The sequence below is a fragment of the Oncorhynchus nerka genome, linkage group LG12 (genome assembly GCF_034236695.1).
Source record: "Oncorhynchus nerka isolate Pitt River linkage group LG12, Oner_Uvic_2.0, whole genome shotgun sequence".
In the NCBI taxonomy this organism is placed as follows: Eukaryota; Metazoa; Chordata; class Actinopteri; order Salmoniformes; family Salmonidae; genus Oncorhynchus; species Oncorhynchus nerka.
In genome coordinates, this window is record NC_088407.1 from 89,480,788 (window position 1) to 89,506,731 (window position 25,944).

Below are 25,944 nucleotides of genomic sequence, written 5' to 3' on the forward strand. Positions count from 1 at the left end.
GGCAGAGAGTGTGTGTGTGTGTGTGTGTGTGTTTGAGTGTGCATGTATGTGTGAGTGAGTGAGTGAGTGAGTGAGTGAGTGAGTGAGTGAGTGAGTGAGTGAGTGAGTGAGTGAGTGAGTGAGTGAGTGAGTGAGTGAGTGAGTGAGTGAGTGAGTGCGTACTTCTTTGACCCTCTGTATCATGGACTGGAGCCAGGCAGAGAGTGTGTGTGTGTGTGTGTGTGTGTTTGGGTGTGCATGCATGTGTGAGTGAGTGAGTGAGTGAGTGAGTGAGTGAGTGAGTGAGTGAGTGAGTGAGTGCGTACCTCTTTGACCCTCTGTATCATGGACTGGAGCCAGGCAGAGAGTGTGTGTGTGTGTGTGTGTGTTTGAGTGTGCATGTATGTGTGAGTGAGTGAGTGAGTGAGTGAGTGAGTGAGTGAGTGAGTGAGTGAGTGAGTGAGTACTTCTTTGACCCTCTGTATCATGGACTGTAGCCAGGCAGTGAGTGAGTGCGTACCTCTTTGACCCTCTGTATCATGGGAAGTAGCCAGTCAGTGAGTGCGTACGTACCTCTTTGAACCTCTGTATCATGGGAAGTAGCCAGTCAGTGAGTGCGTACCTCTTTGACCCTCTGTATCATGGGAAGTAGCCAGTCAGTGAGTGCGTACGTACCTCTTTGACCCTCTGTATCATGGGAAGTAGCCAGTCAGTGTTGACCTCACAGTGGCTGTCCAGGAAGGTCAGGATAGAGGCAGAGGCCGAGTCTGCCCCTCGTACCCGGGATCGGATCAATCCTAGGACACAGACAAGAGTACAGTATGAGCCTGAGAAAACAGCTAGCCAGACCTCTGCAGTGGCTGCCGATAGAGAACATCAAGGTGTCTAGTCGTAAAGCTGCTTCCTGAAAGCTTGGGGATAAATCAAATCAAATCCAATTTTATTTGTCACATACACATGGTCAGCAGATGTTAATGCGAGTGTAGCGAAATGCTTGTGCTTCTAGTTCCGACAATGCAGTGATAACCAACAAGTAATCTAACCTAACAATTCCAACACTACTGTCTTATACACAGTGTAAGGGGATAAAGAATATGTACATAAGGATATATGAATGAGTGATGGTACAGAGCAGCATACAGTAGATGGTATCGAGTACAGTATATACATATGAGATGAGTATGTAAACAAAGTGGCATAGTTAAAGTATGTATGTAGATAGTCGGGACGCTGAGGTTTCTGCATTATGATACATTGACATGACACTACAACCACAGATGGAATAATGAACCAGATATTTCACAGGACGTATAAATGTGAAGCATCCGCATGGTGTTTCCACCCACTACCAAATATGGTAGTGAGAGGAAGCCCTGTGGCGGGCAGTGGGAGAAGATGGTACTACCAAATATGGTAGTGAGAGGAAGCCCTGTGGCGGGCAGTGGGAGAAGATGGTGCTACCAAATATGGTAGTGAGAGGAAGCCCTGTGGCGGGCAGTGGGAGAAGATGGTGCTACCAAATATGGTAGTGAGAGGAAGCCCTGTGGCGGGCAGTGGGAGAAGATGGTGCTACCAAATATGGTAGTGAGAGGAAGCCCTGTGGCGGGCAGTGGGAGAAGATGGTACTACCAAATATGGTAGTAAGAGGAAGCCCTGTGGCGGGCAGTGGGAGAAGATGGAAGGAGATGGATTTTGGGCCGGAATTCTGCACATTTTCTCATCGATGAAACATTTGATCTCAATTCAGTTTTCTGTTCCCAAAACTACAATCTGTGGCCTCCCGAGTGGCGCAGCGGTCTAAGGCACTGCAGTGCTTGAGCATGGGAACTAGATCCGGCTCTGTCGCAGCCGGCCCTGAACGGGAGACCCATGAGGCGACTCACAATTGGCCCGGCGTCGTTTGGGTTAGAGGAAGGTTTGACTGGCCGGGATGTCCTTGTCCCATCGTGAGACAAGGCTGTAACTACCAATTGGATACCATAAAATTGTGGAGAAAAAGGGGTAAAAAAAAAATATACATTATAAAAATAAAAATAACTAGAATCGATACCGAACAGAGTGGACAAAGTTTTGTAGACTTCAACCTTTGCGAAATGTTTTAAAAATTGCGTTGTTTAGAAGGAGCGCAAAGGCTAATTGAGTTATTGCACACGCCCACTTCACAGAGTAGGCGTTCCCTAACGGAAATACATGCTAGTACACGCCAATAGGATCTCGCTAGCTCCTTCCTTGCTTGTTATGCCCACTATGACTCATTAGTTCCCATTGGAAACGACAGGCTGTGGTCTATCTTAGTTGTACAAATCTTTGTTACAACATTCTATGGCAGCCATGTTAGCTCCCAATAACATGGCGAATATTTCAACAAATGTTATGTAAACTGAATGTTTAGCAAAACGTTAAAAAAATTCTAAAAGTTGTCCGAACTCGCTAAATGAATGTCTCTGTAGCTAGCTAGACAGACCGACACAATGGCAGAGTAGACAGATAAGAGACAAAACCGGTAGCTTCCAACTCTAATTGTAGGCTATCTTTCCCATATATAGATATAGATATAGATAGATCTCTCTTGACCCAGTACAGCCTCAGAGGAAGGGCCACTCCAAGGAGCCAGGTCCTCCCAGGGTTTCTCCTGACCAATAGGGAGTTTTAGCCACTGGCCGCTGTACACCGTCCCAAACACGGTCTAGTTTACGCCTGAATTCATTAACCTAGTACTCTGTTTGTTATGCGAACCAGCACTCTAAATATGCTGATTTCAAAGCTGAATGTCACCAAAAAAACTTTTTTAATTCCCTTGGTCTCCCTCGTCACCAAAAACATATTTACTTCTTCGATCTTCCTTTGAGTCGGGTTCCATAATCAGATTCCACAAACACAAATTATGTTATTAATTTATTAAAGATCTCCAACAGATGCATAACTCTATGGGCTCTCCAACAGATACAGAACTCTATGGGCTCTCCAACAGATACAGAACTCTATGGGCTCTCCTATAGATACAGAACTCTATGGGCTCTCCTATAGATACAGGACTCTATGGGCTCTCCAACAGATACAGAACTCTATGGGCTCTCCAACAGATACAGAACTCTATGGGCTCTCCAACAGATACAGAACTCTATGGGCTCTCCAACAGATACAGAACTCTATGGGCTCTCCAACAGATACAGAACTCTATGGGCTCTCCTATAGATACAGGACTCTATGGGCTCTCCAACAGATACAGAACTCTATGGGCTCTCCTATAGATACAGAACTCTATGGGCTCTCCTATAGATACAGGACTCTATGGGCTCTCCAATAGATACAGAACTCTCCAACAGATACAGAACTCTATGGGCTCTCCTATAGATACAGAACTCTATGGGCTCTCCTATAGATACAGGACTCTATGGGCTCTCCAATAGATACAGAACTCTCCAACAGATACAGAACTCTAGGGGCTCACCAGCTCAGCTTTCTACCGTTGAGCTATTTACAAACAAAAACGTGACTGGCTCAACAGTTCTGGGGAACTACGGTAAACTTATTGCACAAGTTGACTGCAGGTACTTAAAAAGTAGCTACAAATATTCATATTTATTGGAAAAACGTAAAATAAATAGTTTTGACATATTGACAGTTCTGAAAAACAAAATACCCCAGGATACTGTATACCACCCCAGGATACTGTATACCACCCCAGTATACTGTATACCACCCCAGTATACTGTATACCACCCTAGTATACTGTATACCACCCCAGGATACTGTATACCACCCCAGGATACTGTATACCACCCTAGTATACTGTATACCACCCCAGGATACTGTATACCACCCCGGGATACTGTATACCACCCCAGGATACTGTATACCACCCTAGTATACTGTATACCACCCCAGGATACTGTATACCACCCCAGGATACTGTATACCACCCCAGGATACCACCCCAGTTTACCACCCCAGGATACTGTATACCACCCCAGGATACTGTATACCACCCCAGTATACAGTATACCACCCTAGTATACTGTATACCACCCCAGGATACTGTATACCACCCCAGTATACCACCCCAGTATACTGTATACCACCCCAGTATACTGTACACCACCCCAGTATACTGTACACCACCCCAGTATACCACCCCAGGATACTGTATACCACCCCAGGATACTGTACACCACCCCAGTATACTGTATACGACCCCAGTATACCACCCCAGGATACTGTATACCACCCCAGTATACTGTATACCACCCCAGTATACTGCACACCACCCCAGTATACTGTATACCACCCCAGGATACTGTATACCACCCCAGTATACTGTACACCACCCCAGGATACAGTATACCACCCCAGGATACTGTATACCACCCCAGTATACCACCACAGTATACTGTACACCACCCCAGGACACTGTATACCACCCCAGTATACCACCCCAGGATACTGTATAACACCCCAGTATACCACCCCAGTATACCACCCCAGGATACTGTATACCACCCCAGTATACCACCCCAGTATACTGTACACCACCCCAGGACACTGTATACCACCCCAGTATACCACCCCAGGATACTGTATACCACCCCAGTATACCACCCCAGTACACCACCCCTGTATACCACCCCAGTATACTGTACACCACCCCAGTATACGACCCCAGTATACCACCCCAGGATACTGTACACTACCCCAGTACACCACCCCAGGATACCACCCCAGTATACGGTACACCACCCCAGTATACCACCCCAGTACACCACCCTGTATACCACCCCAGTATACTGTACACCACCCCAGTATACTGTACACCACCCCAGGATACCACCCCAGTATACTGTACACCACCCCAGTATACCACCCCAGGATACTGTACACTACCCCAGTACACCACCCCAGGATACCACCCCAGTATACGGTACACCACCCCAGTATACCACCCCAGGACACTGTATACCACCCCAGTATACTGTATACCACCCCAGTATACCACCCCAGTATACTGCACACCACCCCAGTATACTGCACACCACCCCAGTATACTGTATACCACCCCAGGATACTGTATACCACCCCAGTATACTGTACACCACCCCAGTATACTGTATACCACCCCAGGATACTGTATACCACCCCAGTATACCACCCCAGTATACTGTACACCACCCCTGTATACCACCCCAGTATACCACCCCAGTATACTGTACACCACCCCAGTATACTGTATACCACCCCAGGATACTGTATACCACCCCACTATACAGTACACCACCCCACTATACAGTACACCACCCCAGTATACTGTACACCACCCCAGTATACTGTACACCACCCCAGTATACTGTACACCACCCCAGTATACTGCACACCACCCCAGTATACTGCACACCACCCCAGTATACTGTATACCACCCCAGGATACTGTATACCACCCCAGTATACTGTACACCACCCCAGTATACTGTATACCACCCCAGGATACTGTATACCACCCCAGTATACCACCCCAGTATACTGTACACCACCCCTGTATACCACCCCAGTATACCACCCCAGTATACTGTACACCACCCCAGTATACTGTACACCACCCCAGTATACTGTACACCACCCCAGTATACCACCCCAGTATACTGTACACCACCCCAGGACACTGTATACGACCCCAGTATACCACCCCAGGACACTGTATACGACCCCAGTATACCACCCCAGTATACCACCCCAGTATACTGTACACCACCCCAGGACACTGTAATCCACCCCAGTATACCACCCCAGCATACTGTATACCACCCCAGTATACCACCCCAGGATACTGTATACCACCCCAGTATACCACCCCAGGATACCACCCCAGGATACTGTATACCACCCCAGTATACCACCCCAGTATACTGTACACCACCCCAGGACACTGTATACCACCCCAGTATACCACCCCAGGATACTGTATACCACCCCAGTATACCACCCCAGTACACCACCCCTGTATACCACCCCAGTATACTGTACACCACCCCAGTATACTGTACACCACCCCAGGATACCACCCCAGTATACTGTACACCACCCCAGTATACCACCCCAGGACACTGTATACGACCCCAGTATACCACCCCAGGATACTGTACACCACCCCAGTACACCACCCCAGGATACCACCCCAGTATACTGTACACCACCCCAGTATACTGTACACCACCCCAGGATACCACCCCAGTATACTGTACACCACCCCAGTATACCACCCCAGGACACTGTACACCACCCCAGGATACCACCCCAGTATACCACCCCAGGATACTGTATACCACCCCAGTATACCACCCCAGTACACCACCCCTGTATACCACCCCAGTATACTGTACACCACCCCAGTATACTGTACACCACCCCAGGATACCACCCCAGTATACTGTACACCACCCCAGTATACCACCCCAGGACACTGTATACGACCCCAGTATACCACCCCAGGATACTGTACACCACCCCAGTACACCACCCCAGGATACCACCCCAGTATACTGTACACCACCCCAGTATACTGTACACCACCCCAGGATACCACCCCAGTATACTGTACACCACCCCAGTATACCACCCCAGGACACTGTACACCACCCCAGGATACCACCCCAGTATACCACCCCAGTATACTGTACACCACCCCAGGATACCACCCCAGTATACGACCCCAGTATACTGTACACCACCCCAGTATACTGTACACCACCCCAGGATACCACCCCAGTATACTGTATACCACCCCAGTATACCACCCCAGTATACTGTACACCACCCCAGGACACTGTATACCACCCCAGTATACCACCCCAAGATACTGTACACCACCCCAGGACACTGTATACCACCCCAGTATACCACCCCAGGATACTGTATACCACCCCAGTATACCACCCCAGGATACCACCCCAGGATACTGTACACCACCCCAGGACACTGTATACCACCCCAGTATACCACCCCAGTATACTGTATACCACCCCAGGACACTGTATACCACCCCAGTATACCACCCCAGTATACCACCCCAGTATACCACCCCAGTACACCACCCCAGGATACTGTATACCACCCCAGGATACTGTACACCACCCCAGTATACCACCCCAGTACACCACCCCAGGATACTGTATACCACCCCAGGATACTGTACACCACCCCAGTATACCACCCCAGTATACTGTATACCACCCCAGTATACCACCCCAGTATACTGTATACCACCCCAGTATACCACCCCAGGACACTGTATACCACCCCAGTATACCACCCCAGTATACTGTATACCACCCCCAGTATACCACCCCAGTATACTGTATACCACCCCAGTATACCACCCCAGTATACTGTATACCACCCCAGTATACCACCCCAGTATACTGTATACCACCCCAGTATACCACCCCAGTATACTGTATACCACCCCAGTATACCATCCCAGTATACTGTATACCACCCCAGTATACCACCCCAGTATACTGTACACCTCCCCAGTATACCTCCCCAGTATACCACCCCAGTACACCGCCCCAGTATACCGCCCCAGTATACGGCCCCAGTATACGGCCCCAGTATACCACCCCAGGATACCACCCCAGTTTACCACCCCAGGATACTGTATACCACCCCAGGATACTGTATACCACCCCAGTATACAGTATACCACCCTAGTATACTGTATACCACCCCAGGATACTGTATACCACCCCAGTATACCACCCCAGTATACTGTATACCACCCCAGTATACTGTACACCACCCCAGTATACTGTACACCACCCCAGTATACCACCCCAGGATACTGTATACCACCCCAGGATACTGTACACCACCCCAGTATACTGTATACGACCCCAGTATACCACCCCAGGATACTGTATACCACCCCAGTATACTGTATACCACCCCAGTATACTGCACACCACCCCAGTATACTGTATACCACCCCAGGATACTGTATACCACCCCAGTATACTGTACACCACCCCAGGATACAGTATACCACCCCAGGATACTGTATACCACCCCAGTATACCACCACAGTATACTGTACACCACCCCAGGACACTGTATACCACCCCAGTATACCACCCCAGGATACTGTATAACACCCCAGTATACCACCCCAGTATACCACCCCAGGATACTGTATACCACCCCAGTATACCACCCCAGTATACTGTACACCACCCCAGGACACTGTATACCACCCCAGTATACCACCCCAGGATACTGTATACCACCCCAGTATACCACCCCAGTACACCACCCCTGTATACCACCCCAGTATACTGTACACCACCCCAGTATACGACCCCAGTATACCACCCCAGGATACTGTACACTACCCCAGTACACCACCCCAGGATACCACCCCAGTATACGGTACACCACCCCAGTATACCACCCCAGTACACCACCCCTGTATACCACCCCAGTATACTGTACACCACCCCAGTATACTGTACACCACCCCAGGATACCACCCCAGTATACTGTACACCACCCCAGTATACCACCCCAGGATACTGTATACCACCCCAGGATACTGTATACCACCCCAGTATACTGTATACCACCCCAGTATACTGTATACCACCCTAGTATACTGTATACCACCCCAGGATACTGTATACCACCCCAGGATACTGTATACCACCCTAGTATACTGTATACCACCCCAGGATACTGTATACCACCCCGGGATACTGTATACCACCCCAGGATACTGTATACCACCCTAGTATACTGTATACCACCCCAGGATACTGTATACCACCCCAGGATACTGTATACCACCCCAGGATACCACCCCAGTTTACCACTCCAGGATACTGTATACCACCCCAGGATACTGTATACCACCCCAGTATACAGTATACCACCCTAGTATACTGTATACCACCCCAGGATACTGTATACCACCCCAGTATACCACCCCAGTATACTGTATACCACCCCAGTATACTGTACACCACCCCAGTATACTGTACACCACCCCAGTATACCACCCCAGGATACTGTATACCACCCCAGGATACTGTACACCACCCCAGTATACTGTATACGACCCCAGTATACCACCCCAGGATACTGTATACCACCCCAGTATACTGTATACCACCCCAGTATACTGCACACCACCCCAGTATACTGTATACCACCCCAGGATACTGTATACCACCCCAGTATACTGTACACCACCCCAGGATACAGTATACCACCCCAGGATACTGTATACCACCCCAGTATACCACCACAGTATACTGTACACCACCCCAGGACACTGTATACCACCCCAGTATACCACCCCAGGATACTGTATAACACCCCAGTATACCACCCCAGTATACCACCCCAGGATACTGTATACCACCCCAGTATACCACCCCAGTATACTGTACACCACCCGAGGACACTGTATACCACCCCAGTATACCACCCCAGGATACTGTATACCACCCCAGTATACCACCCCAGTACACCACCCCTGTATACCACCCCAGTATACTGTACACCACCCCAGTATACGACCCCAGTATACCACCCCAGGATACTGTACACTACCCCAGTACACCACCCCAGGATACCACCCCAGTATACGGTACACCACCCCAGTATACCACCCCAGTACACCACCCTGTATACCACCCCAGTATACTGTACACCACCCCAGTATACTGTACACCACCCCAGGATACCACCCCAGTATACTGTACACCACCCCAGTATACCACCCCAGGATACTGTACACTACCCCAGTACACCACCCCAGGATACCACCCCAGTATACGGTACACCACCCCAGTATACCACCCCAGGACACTGTATACCACCCCAGTATACTGTATACCACCCCAGTATACCACCCCAGTATACTGCACACCACCCCAGTATACTGCACACCACCCCAGTATACTGTATACCACCCCAGGATACTGTATACCACCCCAGTATACTGTACACCACCCCAGTATACTGTATACCACCCCAGGATACTGTATACCACCCCAGTATACCACCCCAGTATACTGTACACCACCCCTGTATACCACCCCAGTATACCACCCCAGTATACTGTACACCACCCCAGTATACTGTATACCACCCCAGGATACTGTATACCACCCCACTATACAGTACACCACCCCACTATACAGTACACCACCCCAGTATACTGTACACCACCCCAGTATACTGTACACCACCCCAGTATACTGTACACCACCCCAGTATACTGCACACCACCCCAGTATACTGCACACCACCCCAGTATACTGTATACCACCCCAGGATACTGTATACCACCCCAGTATACTGTACACCACCCCAGTATACTGTATACCACCCCAGGATACTGTATACCACCCCAGTATACCACCCCAGTATACTGTACACCACCCTGTATACCACCCCAGTATACCACCCCAGTATACTGTACACCACCCCAGTATACTGTACACCACCCCAGTATACTGTACACCACCCCAGTATACCACCCCAGTATACTGTACACCACCCCAGGACACTGTATACGACCCCAGTATACCACCCCAGGACACTGTATACGACCCCAGTATACCACCCCAGTATACCACCCCAGTATACTGTACACCACCCCAGGACACTGTAATCCACCCCAGTATACCACCCCAGCATACTGTATACCACCCCAGTATACCACCCCAGGATACTGTATACCACCCCAGTATACCACCCCAGGATACCACCCCAGGATACTGTATACCACCCCAGTATACCACCCCAGTATACTGTACACCACCCCAGGACACTGTATACCACCCCAGTATACCACCCCAGGATACTGTATACCACCCCAGTATACCACCCCAGTACACCACCCCTGTATACCACCCCAGTATACTGTACACCACCCCAGTATTCTGTACACCACCCCAGGATACCACCCCAGTATACTGTACACCACCCCAGTATACCACCCCAGGACACTGTATACGACCCCAGGATACTGTACACCACCCCAGTACACCACCCCAGGATACACCCCAGTATACTGTACACCACCCCAGTATACTGTACACCACCCCAGGATACCACCCCAGTATACTGTACACCACCCCAGTATACCACCCCAGGACACTGTACACCACCCCAGGATACCACCCCAGTATACCACCCCAGGATACTGTATACCACCCCAGTATACCACCCCAGTACACCACCCCTGTATACCACCCCAGTATACTGTACACCACCCCAGTATACTGTACACCACCCCAGGATACCACCCCAGTATACTGTACACCACCCCAGTATACCACCCCAGGACACTGTATACGACCCCAGTATACCACCCCAGGATACTGTACACCACCCCAGTACACCACCCCAGGATACCACCCCAGTATACTGTACACCACCCCAGTATACTGTACACCACCCCAGGATACCACCCCAGTATACTGTACACCACCCCAGTATACCACCCCAGGACACTGTACACCACCCCAGGATACCACCCCAGTATACCACCCCAGTATACTGTACACCACCCCAGGATACCACCCCAGTATACGACCCAGTATACCACCCCAGTATACTGTATACCACCCCAGTATACCACCCCAGTATACTGTACACCACCCCAGGACACTGTATACCACCCCAGTATACCACCCCAAGATACTGTACACCACCCCAGGACACTGTATACCACCCCAGTATACCACCCCAGGATACTGTATACCACCCCAGTATACCACCCCAGGATACCACCCCAGGATACTGTACACCACCCCAGGACACTGTATACCACCCCAGTATACCACCCCAGTATACTGTATACCACCCCAGGACACTGTATACCACCCCAGTATACCACCCCAGTATACCACCCCAGTATACCACCCCAGTACACCACCCCAGGATACTGTATACCACCCCAGGATACTGTACACCACCCCAGTATACCACCCCAGTACACCACCCCAGGATACTGTATACCACCCCAGGATACTGTACACCACCCCAGTATACCACCCCAGTATACTGTATACCACCCCAGTATACCACCCCAGTATACTGTATACCACCCCAGTATACCACCCCAGGACACTGTATACGACCCCAGTATACCACCCCAGTATACTGTATACCACCCCAGTATACCACCCCAGTATACTGTATACCACCCCAGTATACCACCCCAGTATACTGTATACCACCCCAGTATACCACCCCAGTATACTGTATACCACCCCAGTATACCACCCCAGTATACTGTATACCACCCCAGTATACCATCCCAGTATACTGTATACCACCCCAGTATACCACCCCAGTATACTGTACACCTCCCCAGTATACCTCCCCAGTATACCACCCCAGTACACCGCCCCAGTATACCGCCCAGTATACGGCCCCCAGTATACGGCCCCAGTATACCACCCCAGGATACCACCCCAGTTTACCACCCCAGGATACTGTATACCACCCCAGGATACTGTATACCACCCCAGTATACAGTATACCACCCTAGTATACTGTATACCACCCCAGGATACTGTATACCACCCCAGTATACCACCCCAGTATACTGTATACCACCCCAGTATACTGTACACCACCCCAGTATACTGTACACCACCCCAGTATACCACCCCAGGATACTGTATACCACCCCAGGATACTGTACACCACCCCAGTATACTGTATACGACCCCAGTATACCACCCCAGGATACTGTATACCACCCCAGTATACTGTATACCACCCCAGTATACTGCACACCACCCCAGTATACTGTATACCACCCCAGGATACTGTATACCACCCCAGTATACTGTACACCACCCCAGGATACAGTATACCACCCCAGGATACTGTATACCACCCCAGTATACCACCACAGTATACTGTACACCACCCCAGGACACTGTATACCACCCCAGTATACCACCCCAGGATACTGTATAACACCCCAGTATACCACCCCAGTATACCACCCCAGGATACTGTATACCACCCCAGTATACCACCCCAGTATACTGTACACCACCCCAGGACACTGTATACCACCCCAGTATACCACCCCAGGATACTGTATACCACCCCAGTATACCACCCCAGTACACCACCCCTGTATACCACCCCAGTATACTGTACACCACCCCAGTATACGACCCCAGTATACCACCCCAGGATACTGTACACTACCCCAGTACACCACCCCAGGATACCACCCCAGTATACGGTACACCACCCCAGTATACCACCCCAGTACACCACCCCTGTATACCACCCCAGTATACTGTACACCACCCCAGTATACTGTACACCACCCCAGGATACCACCCCAGTATACTGTACACCACCCCAGTATACCACCCCAGGATACTGTACACTACCCCAGTACACCACCCCAGGATACCACCCCAGTATACGGTACACCACCCCAGTATACCACCCCAGGACACTGTATACCACCCCAGTATACTGTATACCACCCCAGTATACCACCCCAGTATACTGCACACCACCCCAGTATACTGCACACCACCCCAGTATACTGTATACCACCCCAGGATACTGTATACCACCCCAGTATACTGTACACCACCCCAGTATACTGTATACCACCCCAGGATACTGTATACCACCCCAGTATACCACCCCAGTATACTGTACACCACCCCTGTATACCACCCCAGTATACCACCCCAGTATACTGTACACCACCCCAGTATACTGTATACCACCCCAGGATACTGTATACCACCCCACTATACAGTACACCACCCCACTATACAGTACACCACCCCAGTATACTGTACACCACCCCAGTATACTGTACACCACCCCAGTATACTGTACACCACCCCAGTATACTGCACACCACCCCAGTATACTGCACACCACCCCAGTATACTGTATACCACCCCAGGATACTGTATACCACCCCAGTATACTGTACACCACCCCAGTATACTGTATACCACCCCAGGATACTGTATACCACCCCAGTATACCACCCCAGTATACTGTACACCACCCCTGTATACCACCCCAGTATACCACCCCAGTATACTGTACACCACCCCAGTATACTGTACACCACCCCAGTATACTGTACACCACCCCAGTATACCACCCCAGTATACTGTACACCACCCCAGGACACTGTATACGACCCCAGTATACCACCCCAGGACACTGTATACGACCCCAGTATACCACCCCAGTATACCACCCCAGTATACTGTACACCACCCCAGGACACTGTAATCCACCCCAGTATACCACCCCAGCATACTGTATACCACCCCAGTATACCACCCCAGGATACTGTATACCACCCCAGTATACCACCCCAGGATACCACCCCAGGATACTGTATACCACCCCAGTATACCACCCCAGTATACTGTACACCACCCCAGGACACTGTATACCACCCCAGTATACCACCCCAGGATACTGTATACCACCCCAGTATACCACCCCAGTACACCACCCTGTATACCACCCCAGTATACTGTACACCACCCCAGTATACTGTACACCACCCCAGGATACCACCCCAGTATACTGTACACCACCCCAGTATACCACCCCAGGACACTGTATACGACCCCAGTATACCACCCCAGGATACTGTACACCACCCCAGTACACCACCCCAGGATACCACCCCAGTATACTGTACACCACCCCAGTATACTGTACACCACCCCAGGATACCACCCCAGTATACTGTACACCACCCCAGTATACCACCCCAGGACACTGTACACCACCCCAGGATACCACCCCAGTATACCACCCCAGGATACTGTATACCACCCCAGTATACCACCCCAGTACACCACCCCTGTATACCACCCCAGTATACTGTACACCACCCCAGTATACTGTACACCACCCCAGGATACCACCCCAGTATACTGTACACCACCCCAGTATACCACCCCAGGACACTGTATACGACCCCAGTATACCACCCCAGGATACTGTACACCACCCCAGTACACCACCCCAGGATACCACCCCAGTATACTGTACACCACCCCAGTATACTGTACACCACCCCAGGATACCACCCCAGTATACTGTACACCACCCCAGTATACCACCCCAGGACACTGTACACCACCCCAGGATACCACCCCAGTATACCACCCCAGTATACTGTACACCACCCCAGGATACCACCCCAGTATACGACCCCAGTATACCACCCCAGTATACTGTATACCACCCCAGTATACCACCCCAGTATACTGTACACCACCCCAGGACACTGTATACCACCCCAGTATACCACCCCAAGATACTGTACACCACCCCAGGACACTGTATACCACCCCAGTATACCACCCCAGGATACTGTATACCACCCCAGTATACCACCCCAGGATACCACCCCAGGATACTGTACACCACCCCAGGACACTGTATACCACCCCAGTATACCACCCCAGTATACTGTATACCACCCCAGGACACTGTATACCACCCCAGTATACCACCCCAGTATACCACCCCAGTATACCACCCCAGTACACCACCCCAGGATACTGTATACCACCCCAGGATACTGTACACCACCCCAGTATACCACCCCAGTACACCACCCCAGGATACTGTATACCACCCCAGGATACTGTACACCACCCCAGTATACCACCCCAGTATACTGTATACCACCCCAGTATACCACCCCAGTATACTGTATACCACCCCAGTATACCACCCCAGGACACTGTATACGACCCCAGTATACCACCCCAGTATACTGTATACCACCCCAGTATACCACCCCAGTATACTGTATACCACCCCAGTATACCACCCCAGTATACTGTATACCACCCCAGTATACCACCCCAGTATACTGTATACCACCCCAGTATACCACCCCAGTATACTGTATACCACCCCAGTATACCATCCCAGTATACTGTATACCACCCCAGTATACCACCCCAGTATACTGTACACCTCCCCAGTATACCTCCCCAGTATACCACCCCAGTATACCGCCCCAGTATACGGCCCCAGTATACGGCCCCAGTATACCACCCCAGTATACCACCCCAGTACACCACCCCAGTACACCACCCCAGTATACCACCCTGGATACTGTACACCACCCCAGTATACTGTATACGACCCCAGTATACCACCCCAGTATACCACCCCAGTATACCACCCCAGTATACCACCCCAGTATACCACCCCAGTACACCACCTCGGTATACCACCCCAGGATACCACCCCAGGATACTGTACACCACCCCAGTATACTGTATACGACCCCAGTATACCACCCCAGTATACCACCCCAGTACACCACCCCAGTATACCACCCCAGTATACTGTATACCACCCCAGTATACTGTATACCACCCCAGTATACCACCCCATTATACCACCCCAGTATACTGTATACCACCCCAGTATACCACCCTGTATACCACCCCAGTATACTGTATACCACCCCTGTATACCACCCCAGTACACCACCCCAGTATACTGTATACCACCCTGTATACCACCCTGTATACCACCCCAGTATACTGTATACCACCCCAGTATACTGTACACCACCCCAGTATACCACCCCAGGATACTGTATACCACCCCAGGATACTGTACACCACCCCAGTATACTGTATACGACCCCAGTATACCACCCCAGGATACTGTATACCACCCCAGTATACTGTATACCACCCCAGTATACTGCACACCACCCCAGTATACTGTATACCACCCCAGGATACTGTATACCACCCCAGTATACTGTATACCACCCCAGTATACTGTACACCACCCCAGGATACAGTATACCACCCCAGGATACTGTATACCACCCCAGTATACCACCACAGTATACTGTACACCACCCCAGGACACTGTATACCACCCCAGTATACCACCCCAGTATACTGTACACCACCCCAGGACACTGTATACCACCCCAGTATACCACCCCAGGATACTGTATACCACCCCAGTATACCACCCCAGTACACCACCCCTGTATACCACCCCAGTATACTGTACACCACCCCAGTATACTGTACACCACCCCAGTATACGACCCCAGTATACCACCCCAGGATACTGTACACTACCCCAGTACACCACCCCAGGATACCACCCCAGTATACGGTACACCACCCCAGTATACCACCCCAGTACACCACCCCTGTATACCACCCCAGTATACTGTACACCACCCCAGTATACTGTACACTACCCCAGGATACCACCCCAGTATACTGTACACCACCCCAGGATACTGTACACTACCCCAATACACCACCCCAGGATACCACCCCAGTATACGGTACACCACCCCAGTATACCACCCCAGGACACTGTATACGACCCCAGTATACCACCCCAGTATACTGTATACCACCCCAGTATACCACCCCAGTATACCACCCCAGTATACTGTACAACACCCCAGGACACTGTATACGACCCCAGTATACCACCCCAGGACACTGTATACGACCCCAGTATACCACCCCAGGATACTGTATACCACCCCAGTATACCACCCCAGTATACTGTACACCACCCCAGGACACTGTATACCACCCCAGTATACCACCCCAGGATACTGTATACCACCCCAGTATACCACCCCAGGATACTGTATACCACCCCAGTATACCACCCCAGGATACTGTATACCACCCCAGTATACCACCCCAGTATACCACCCCAGGATACTGTATACCACCCCAGTATACCACCCCAGGATACTGTATACCACCCCAGGATACTGTATACCACCCCAGGATACTGTATACCACCCCAGGATACTGTACACCACCCCAGGATACTGTATACCACCCCAGGATACTGTACACCACCCCAGGATACTGTACACCACCCCAGTATACTGTATACCACCCCAGGATACTGTATATTACCCCACTATACAGTACACCACCCCAGTATACTGTACACCACCCCAGTATACTGCACACCACCCCAGTATACTGCACACCACCCCAGTATACTGCACACCACCCCAGTATACTGTATACCACCCCAGGATACTGTATACCACCCCAGTATACTGTACACCACCCCAGTATACTGTATACCACCCCAGGATACTGTATACCACCCCAGTATACCACCCCAGTATACTGTACACCACCCCTGTATACCACCCCAGTATACCACCCCAGTATACTGTACACCACCCCAGTATACTGTACACCACCCCAGGATACTGTATACCACCCCAGGATACTGTATACCACCCCACTATACAGTACACCACCCCAGTATACTGTATACCACCCCAGTATACTGTACACCACCCCAGTATACTGTACACCACCCCAGTATACTGCACACCACCCCAGTATACTGTATACCACCCCAGGATACTGTATACCACCCCAGTATACTGTACACCACCCCAGTATACTGTATACCACCCCAGGATACTGTACACCACCCCTGTATACCACCCCAGTATACCACCCCAGTATACTGTACACCACCCCAGTATACTGTACACAACCCCAGTATACTGTACACCACCCCAGTATACCACCCCAGTATACTGTACACCACCCCAGGACACTGTATACGACCCCAGTATACCACCCCAGGACACTGTATACCACCCCAGTATACCACCCCAGTATACTGTACACCACCCCAGGACACTGTAATCCACCCCAGTATACCACCCCAGCATACTGTATACCACCCCAGTATACCACCCCAGGATACTGTATACCACCCCAGTATACCACCCCAGTATACCACCCCAGGATACTGTATACCACCCCAGTATACCACCCCAGTATACTGTACACCACCCCAGGACACTGTATACCACCCCAGTATACCACCCCAGGATACTGTATACCACCCCAGCATACCACCCCAGTACACCACCCCTGTATACCACCCCAGTATACTGTACACCACCCCAGTATACCACCCCAGGACACTGTATACGACCCCAGTATACCACCCCAGGATACTGTACACCACCCCAGTACACCACCCCAGGATACCACCCCAGTATACTGTACACCACCCCAGTATAGCACCCCAGGACACTGTACACCACCCCAGGATACCACCCCAGTATACCACCCCAGTATACTGTACACCACCCCAGGATACCACCCCAGTATACGACCCCAGTATACCACCCCAGTATACTGTATACCACCCCAGTATACCACCCCAGTATACGACCCCAGTATACCACCCCAGGACACTGTATACCACCCCAGTATACCACCCCAGGATACTGTACACCACCCCAGGACACTGTATACCACCCCAGTATACCACCCCAGGATACTGTATACCACCCCAGTATACCACCCCAGGATACCACCCCAGGATACTGTACACCACCCCAGGACACTGTATACCACCCCAGTATACCACCCCAGTATACCACCCCAGGACACTGTATACCACCCCAGTATACCACCCCAGTATACCACCCCAGTACACCACCCCAGGATACTGTATACCACCCCAGGATACTGTACACCACCCCAGTATACCACCCCAGTACACCACCCCAGGATACTGTACACCACCCCAGTATACCACCCCAGTATACTGTATACCACCCCAGTATACCACCCCAGTATACTGTATACCACCCCAGTATACCACCCCAGGACACTGTATACGACCCCAGTATACCACCCCAGTATACTGTATACCACCCCAGTATACCACCCCAGTATACTGTATACCACCCCAGTATACCACCCCAGTATACTGTATACCACCCCAGTATACCACCCCAGTATACTGTATACCACCCCAGTATACCACCCCAGTATACTGTATACCACCCCAGTATACCATCCCAGTATACTGTATACCACCCCAGTATACCACCCCAGTATACTGTACACCTCCCCAGTATACCTCCCCAGTATACCACCCCAGTATACCACCCCAGTACACCGCCCCAGTATACCCCCCAGTATACGGCCCCAGTATACGGCCCCAGTTTACGGCCCCAGTATACCACCCCAGTATACCACCCCAGTATACCACCCCAGTACACCACCCCAGTTTACCACCCCAGTATACCACCCCAGTATACCACCCCTGGATACTGTACACCACCCCAGTATACTGTATACGACCCCAGTATACCACCCCAGTATACCACCCCAGTACACCACCCCAGTACACCACCCCAGTATACCACCCCAGTACACCACCCCAGTATACCACCCCAGGATACCACCCCAGGATACTGTACACCACCCCAGTATACTGTATACGACCCCAGTATACCACCCCAGTATACCACCCCAGTACACCACCCCAGTATACCACCCCAGTATACCACCCCATTACACCACCCCAGTATACCACCCCAGTATACCACCCCAGGATACTGTATACCACCCCAGTATACTGTATACCACCCCAGTATACCACCCCTGTATACCACCCCAGTATACTGTATACCACCCTGTATACCACCCCAGTACACCACCCCAGTATACTGTATACCACCCCTGTATACCACCCTGTATACCACCCCAGTATACTGTATACCACCCCAGGATACTGTATACCACCCCAGGATACTGTATACCACCCCAGGACACTGTATACCACCCCAGTATACCACCCCAGTATACTGTACACCACCCCAGGACACTGTAATCCACCCCAGTATACCACCCCAGCATACTGTATACCACCCCAGTATACCACCCCAGGATACTGTATACCACCCCAGTATACCACCCCAGTATACCACCCCAGGATACTGTATACCACCCCAGTATACCACCCCAGTATACTGTACACCACCCCAGGACACTGTATACCACCCCAGTATACCACCCCAGGATACTGTATACCACCCCAGCATACCACCCCAGTACACCACCCTGTATACCACCCCAGTATACTGTACACCACCCCAGTATACCACCCCAGGACACTGTATACGACCCCAGTATACCACCCCAGGATACTGTACACCACCCCAGTACACCACCCCAGGATACCACCCCAGTATACTGTACACCACCCCAGTATAGCACCCCAGGACACTGTACACCACCCCAGGATACCACCCCAGTATACCACCCCAGTATACTGTACACCACCCCAGGATACCACCCCAGTATACGACCCCAGTATACCACCCCAGTATACTGTATACCACCCCAGTATACCACCCCAGTATACGACCCCAGTATACCACCCCAGGACACTGTATACCACCCCAGTATACCACCCCAGGATACTGTACACCACCCCAGGACACTGTATACCACCCCAGTATACCACCCCAGGATACTGTATACCACCCCAGTATACCACCCCAGGATACCACCCCAGGATACTGTACACCACCCCAGGACACTGTATACCACCCCAGTATACCACCCCAGTATACCACCCCAGGACACTGTATACCACCCCAGTATACCACCCCAGTATACCACCCCAGTACACCACCCCAGGATACTGTATACCACCCCAGGATACTGTACACCACCCCAGTATACCACCCCAGTACACCACCCCAGGATACTGTACACCACCCCAGTATACCACCCCAGTATACTGTATACCACCCCAGTATACCACCCCAGTATACTGTATACCACCCCAGTATACCACCCCAGGACACTGTATACGACCCCAGTATACCACCCCAGTATACTGTATACCACCCCAGTATACCACCCCAGTATACTGTATACCACCCCAGTATACCACCCCAGTATACTGTATACCACCCCAGTATACCACCCCAGTATACTGTATACCACCCCAGTATACCACCCCAGTATACTGTATACCACCCCAGTATACCATCCCAGTATACTGTATACCACCCCAGTATACCACCCCAGTATACTGTACACCTCCCCAGTATACCTCCCCAGTATACCACCCCAGTATACCACCCCAGTACACCGCCCCAGTATACCGCCCCAGTATACGGCCCCAGTATACGGCCCCAGTTTACGGCCCCAGTATACCACCCCAGTATACCACCCCAGTATACCACCCCAGTACACCACCCCAGTTTACCACCCCAGTATACCACCCCAGTATACCACCCCTGGATACTGTACACCACCCCAGTATACTGTATACGACCCCAGTATACCACCCCAGTATACCACCCCAGTACACCACCCCAGTATACCACCCCAGTATACCACCCCAGTACACCACCCCAGTATACCACCCCAGGATACCACCCCAGGATACTGTACACCACCCCAGTATACTGTATACGACCCCAGTATACCACCCCAGTATACCACCCCAGTACACCACCCCAGTATACCACCCCAGTATACCACCCCATTACACCACCCCAGTATACCACCCCAGTATACCACCCCAGGATACTGTATACCACCCCAGTATACTGTATACCACCCCAGTATACCACCCCTGTATACCACCCCAGTATACTGTATACCACCCCTGTATACCACCCCAGTACACCACCCCAGTATACTGTATACCACCCCTGTATACCACCCCAGTATACTGTATACCACCCCAGGATACTGTATACCACCCCAGGATACTGTATACCACCCCAGGATACTGTATACCACCCTAGCCTATGTGCAGCAGGCAGACACACTCAACTCACCCTCTCGACGTCCGTTCCTCAGGCAGCGTACTTTAGGGATCTGAGAGAGCAGCTGACAGTCCTCAGCTGGAAAAGAGGAAGGCATGTCACAAATAACACAGACTCACACGCACACACACACACACACACACACAAACTCACACGCACACAGACTCACACGCTCACAGACTCACACGCACACAGACTCACACGCACACAGACTCACACGCACACAGACTCACACGCACACAGACTCACACGCACAGACTCACAGACTCAGACTCACAGACTCAGACTCACAGACTCAGACTCACAGACTCAGACTCACAAGACTCACAGACTCAGACTCACAGACTCACTCACAGACTCACTCACAGACTCAGACTCAGGTCACAGACTCAGACTCACAGACACAGACTCACAGACACAGACTCACAGACTCACAGACTCAGACTCACAGACTCAGACTCACAGACTCACAGACTCACTCACAGACTCAGACTCAGGTCACAGACTCAGACTCACAGACACAGACTCACAGACTCAGACTCACAGACTCAGACTCACAGACACAGACTCAGACTCACAGACTCAGACTCACAGACTCACTCACAGACTCAGACTCAGGTCACAGACTCAGACTCACAGACACAGACTCACAGACACAGACTCACGTCACAGACTCACAGACACAGACTCACAGACACAGACTCACAGACACAGACTCACGTCACAGACTCACAGACACAGACTCACGTCACAGACTCACAGACACAGACTCACAGACTCAGACTCACAGACTCAGACTCACAGACTCAGACTCAGACTCAGACACATCTGTGATTGTGCATTTATTGTTCACACATAAAATGACCAAAACCGAGGGATCATTATTATTATTTAGGTTTAGGAACAAGTCCTTCTTCCATCCACAATGCACTGACTGACTGACTGGCTGACTGGCTGACTGACTGGCTGACTGACTGGCTGGGCTGCTGGCTGGCTGGCTGACTGACTGACTGGCTGACTGACTGCCTGACTGGCTGACTGGCTGGCTGGGCTGCTGGCTGGCTGGCTGACTGACTGACTGGCCATCTGACTGACTGGCCGACTGGCTGACTGACTGACTGGCTGAATGACTGGCTGGCTGCTATAAAATTAAAAATAAAGTTTTTAAAACTTCTTCGGGATCGGTATCTCTTCCACGGGACGGTTGAGCTAACGTAGGCTAATGTGATTAGCATGGGGTTGTAAGTAACAAGAACATTTCCCAGGACATTGAAATATCTGATATTGGCAGAAAGCTTAAATTCTTGTTAATCATCTAACTGCACTGTCCAATTTACAGTAGCTATTACAGTGAAATAATACCATGCTATTGTTTGAGGAGAGTGCACAATTATGAACATTAAAAGTTATTAATAAACAAATTAGGCACATTTTGGGCAGTTTTGATATTACATTTTGAACATAAATGCAATGGTTCATTGGATCAGTCTAAAACTTTGCACATACACTGCTGCCATCTAGTGGCCAAAATCTAAAGTGCACCTGGGCTGGAATAATACATTATGGCAGATGTTTTTTTCTTTGTATTATCTTTTACCAGATCGAGTGTGTTATATTCTCCTACATTTCCACAAACTTCAAAGTGTTTCCTTTCAAATGCTATCAAGAATATGCATATCCTTGCTTCAGGTCCTGAGCTACAGGCAGTTAGATTCAGGTATGTCATTTTAGGAGAAAATTGGGGAAAAAGGGGGCGGATCCTTTATAAAATGGGAATCTATTTTATTTGGTGGCATTGCGCGTACCCCTGGGGGGGATACCTGTCAGAGTGTATGATTGTGTGTGTGTGTATCAGAGTGTGTTTTTTTTGTTTTTTTTTCACCTTTATTTAACCAGGTAGGCTGGTTGAGAACACCTTTATTTAACCAGGTAGGCAAGTTGAGAACACCTTTATTTAACCAGGTAGGCAAGTTGAGAACAAGTTCTCATTTACAATTGCGACCTGGCCAAGATAAAGCAAAGCAGTTCGACAGATACAACGACACAGAGTTACACATGGAGTAAAACAAACATGCAGTCAATAATACAGTATAAACAAGTCTATATACAATGTGAGCAAATGAGGAGAGAAGGGAGGTAAAGGCAAAAAAGGCCATGGTGGCAAAGTAAATACAATATAGCAGGTAAAACACTGGAATGGTAGTTTTGCAATGGAAGAATGTGCAAAGTAGAAATAAAAATAATGGGGTGCAAAGGAGCAAAATAAATAAATAAATTAAATACAGTTGGGAAAGAGGTAGTTGTTTGGGCTAAATTATAGGTGGGCTATGTACAGGTGCAGTAATCTGTAAGATGCTCTGACAGTTGGTGCTTAAAGCTAGTGAGGGAGATAAGTGTTTCCAGTTTCAGAGATTTTTCTAGTTCATTCCAGTCATTGGCAGCAGAGAACTGGAAGGAGAGGCGGCCAAAGAAAGAATTGGTTTTGGGGGTGACTAGAGAGATATACCTGCTGGAGCGTGTGCTACAGGTGGGAGATGCTATGGTGACCAGCGAGCTGAGATAAGGGGGGACTTTACCTAGCAGGGTCTTGTAGATGACATGGAGCCAGTGGGTTTGGCGACGAGTATGAAGCGAGGGCCAGCCAACGAGAGCGTACAGGTCGCAATGGTGGGTAGTATATGGGGCTTTGGTGACAAAACGGATTGCACTGTGATAGATTGCATCCAATTTGTTGAGTAGGGTATTGGAGGCTATTTTGTAAATGACATCGCCAAAGTCGAGGATTGGTAGGATGGTCAGTTTTACAAGGGTATGTTTGGCAGCATGAGTGAAGGATGCTTTGTTGCGAAATAGGAAGCCAATTCTAGATTTAACTTTGGATTGGAGATGTTTGATATGGGTCTGGAAGGAGAGTTTACAGTCTAACCAGACACCTAAGTATTTGTAGTTGTCCACGTATTCTAAGTCAGAGCCGTCCAGAGTAGTGATGTTGGACAGGCGGGTAGGTGCAGGTAGCGATCGGTTGAAGAGCATGCATTTAGTTTTACTTGTATTTAAGAGCAATTGGAGGCCACGGAAGGAGAGTTGTATGGCATTGAAGCTTGCCTGGAGGGTTGTTAACACAGTGTCCAAAGAAGGGCCGGAAGTATACAGAATGGTGTCGTCTGCGTAGAGGTGGATCAGAGACTCACCAGCAGCAAGAGCGACCTCATTGATGTATATAGAGAAGAGAGTCGGTCCAAGAATTGAACCCTGTGGCACCCCCATAGAGACTGCCAGAGGTCCGGACAGCAGAC

At 50.3% G+C, this 25,944-nt stretch overlaps 1 protein-coding gene across 1 annotated transcript in view; it reads right to left on the reverse strand.

Moving 5' to 3' along the window:
* galnt16 (UDP-N-acetyl-alpha-D-galactosamine:polypeptide N-acetylgalactosaminyltransferase 16) overlaps positions 1-25,944 on the reverse strand; it is a 92,400-nt gene that overhangs the window by 32,576 nt on the left and 33,880 nt on the right. Inside the window, exons 5-6 of the mRNA XM_065025947.1 lie at positions 22,661-22,726; positions 655-776 (exon numbers count right to left, since the gene is read on the reverse strand). Coding sequence (XP_064882019.1) covers positions 655-776; positions 22,661-22,726 — 188 coding nt within the window. The remainder of the gene's footprint in view (positions 1-654; positions 777-22,660; positions 22,727-25,944) is intronic.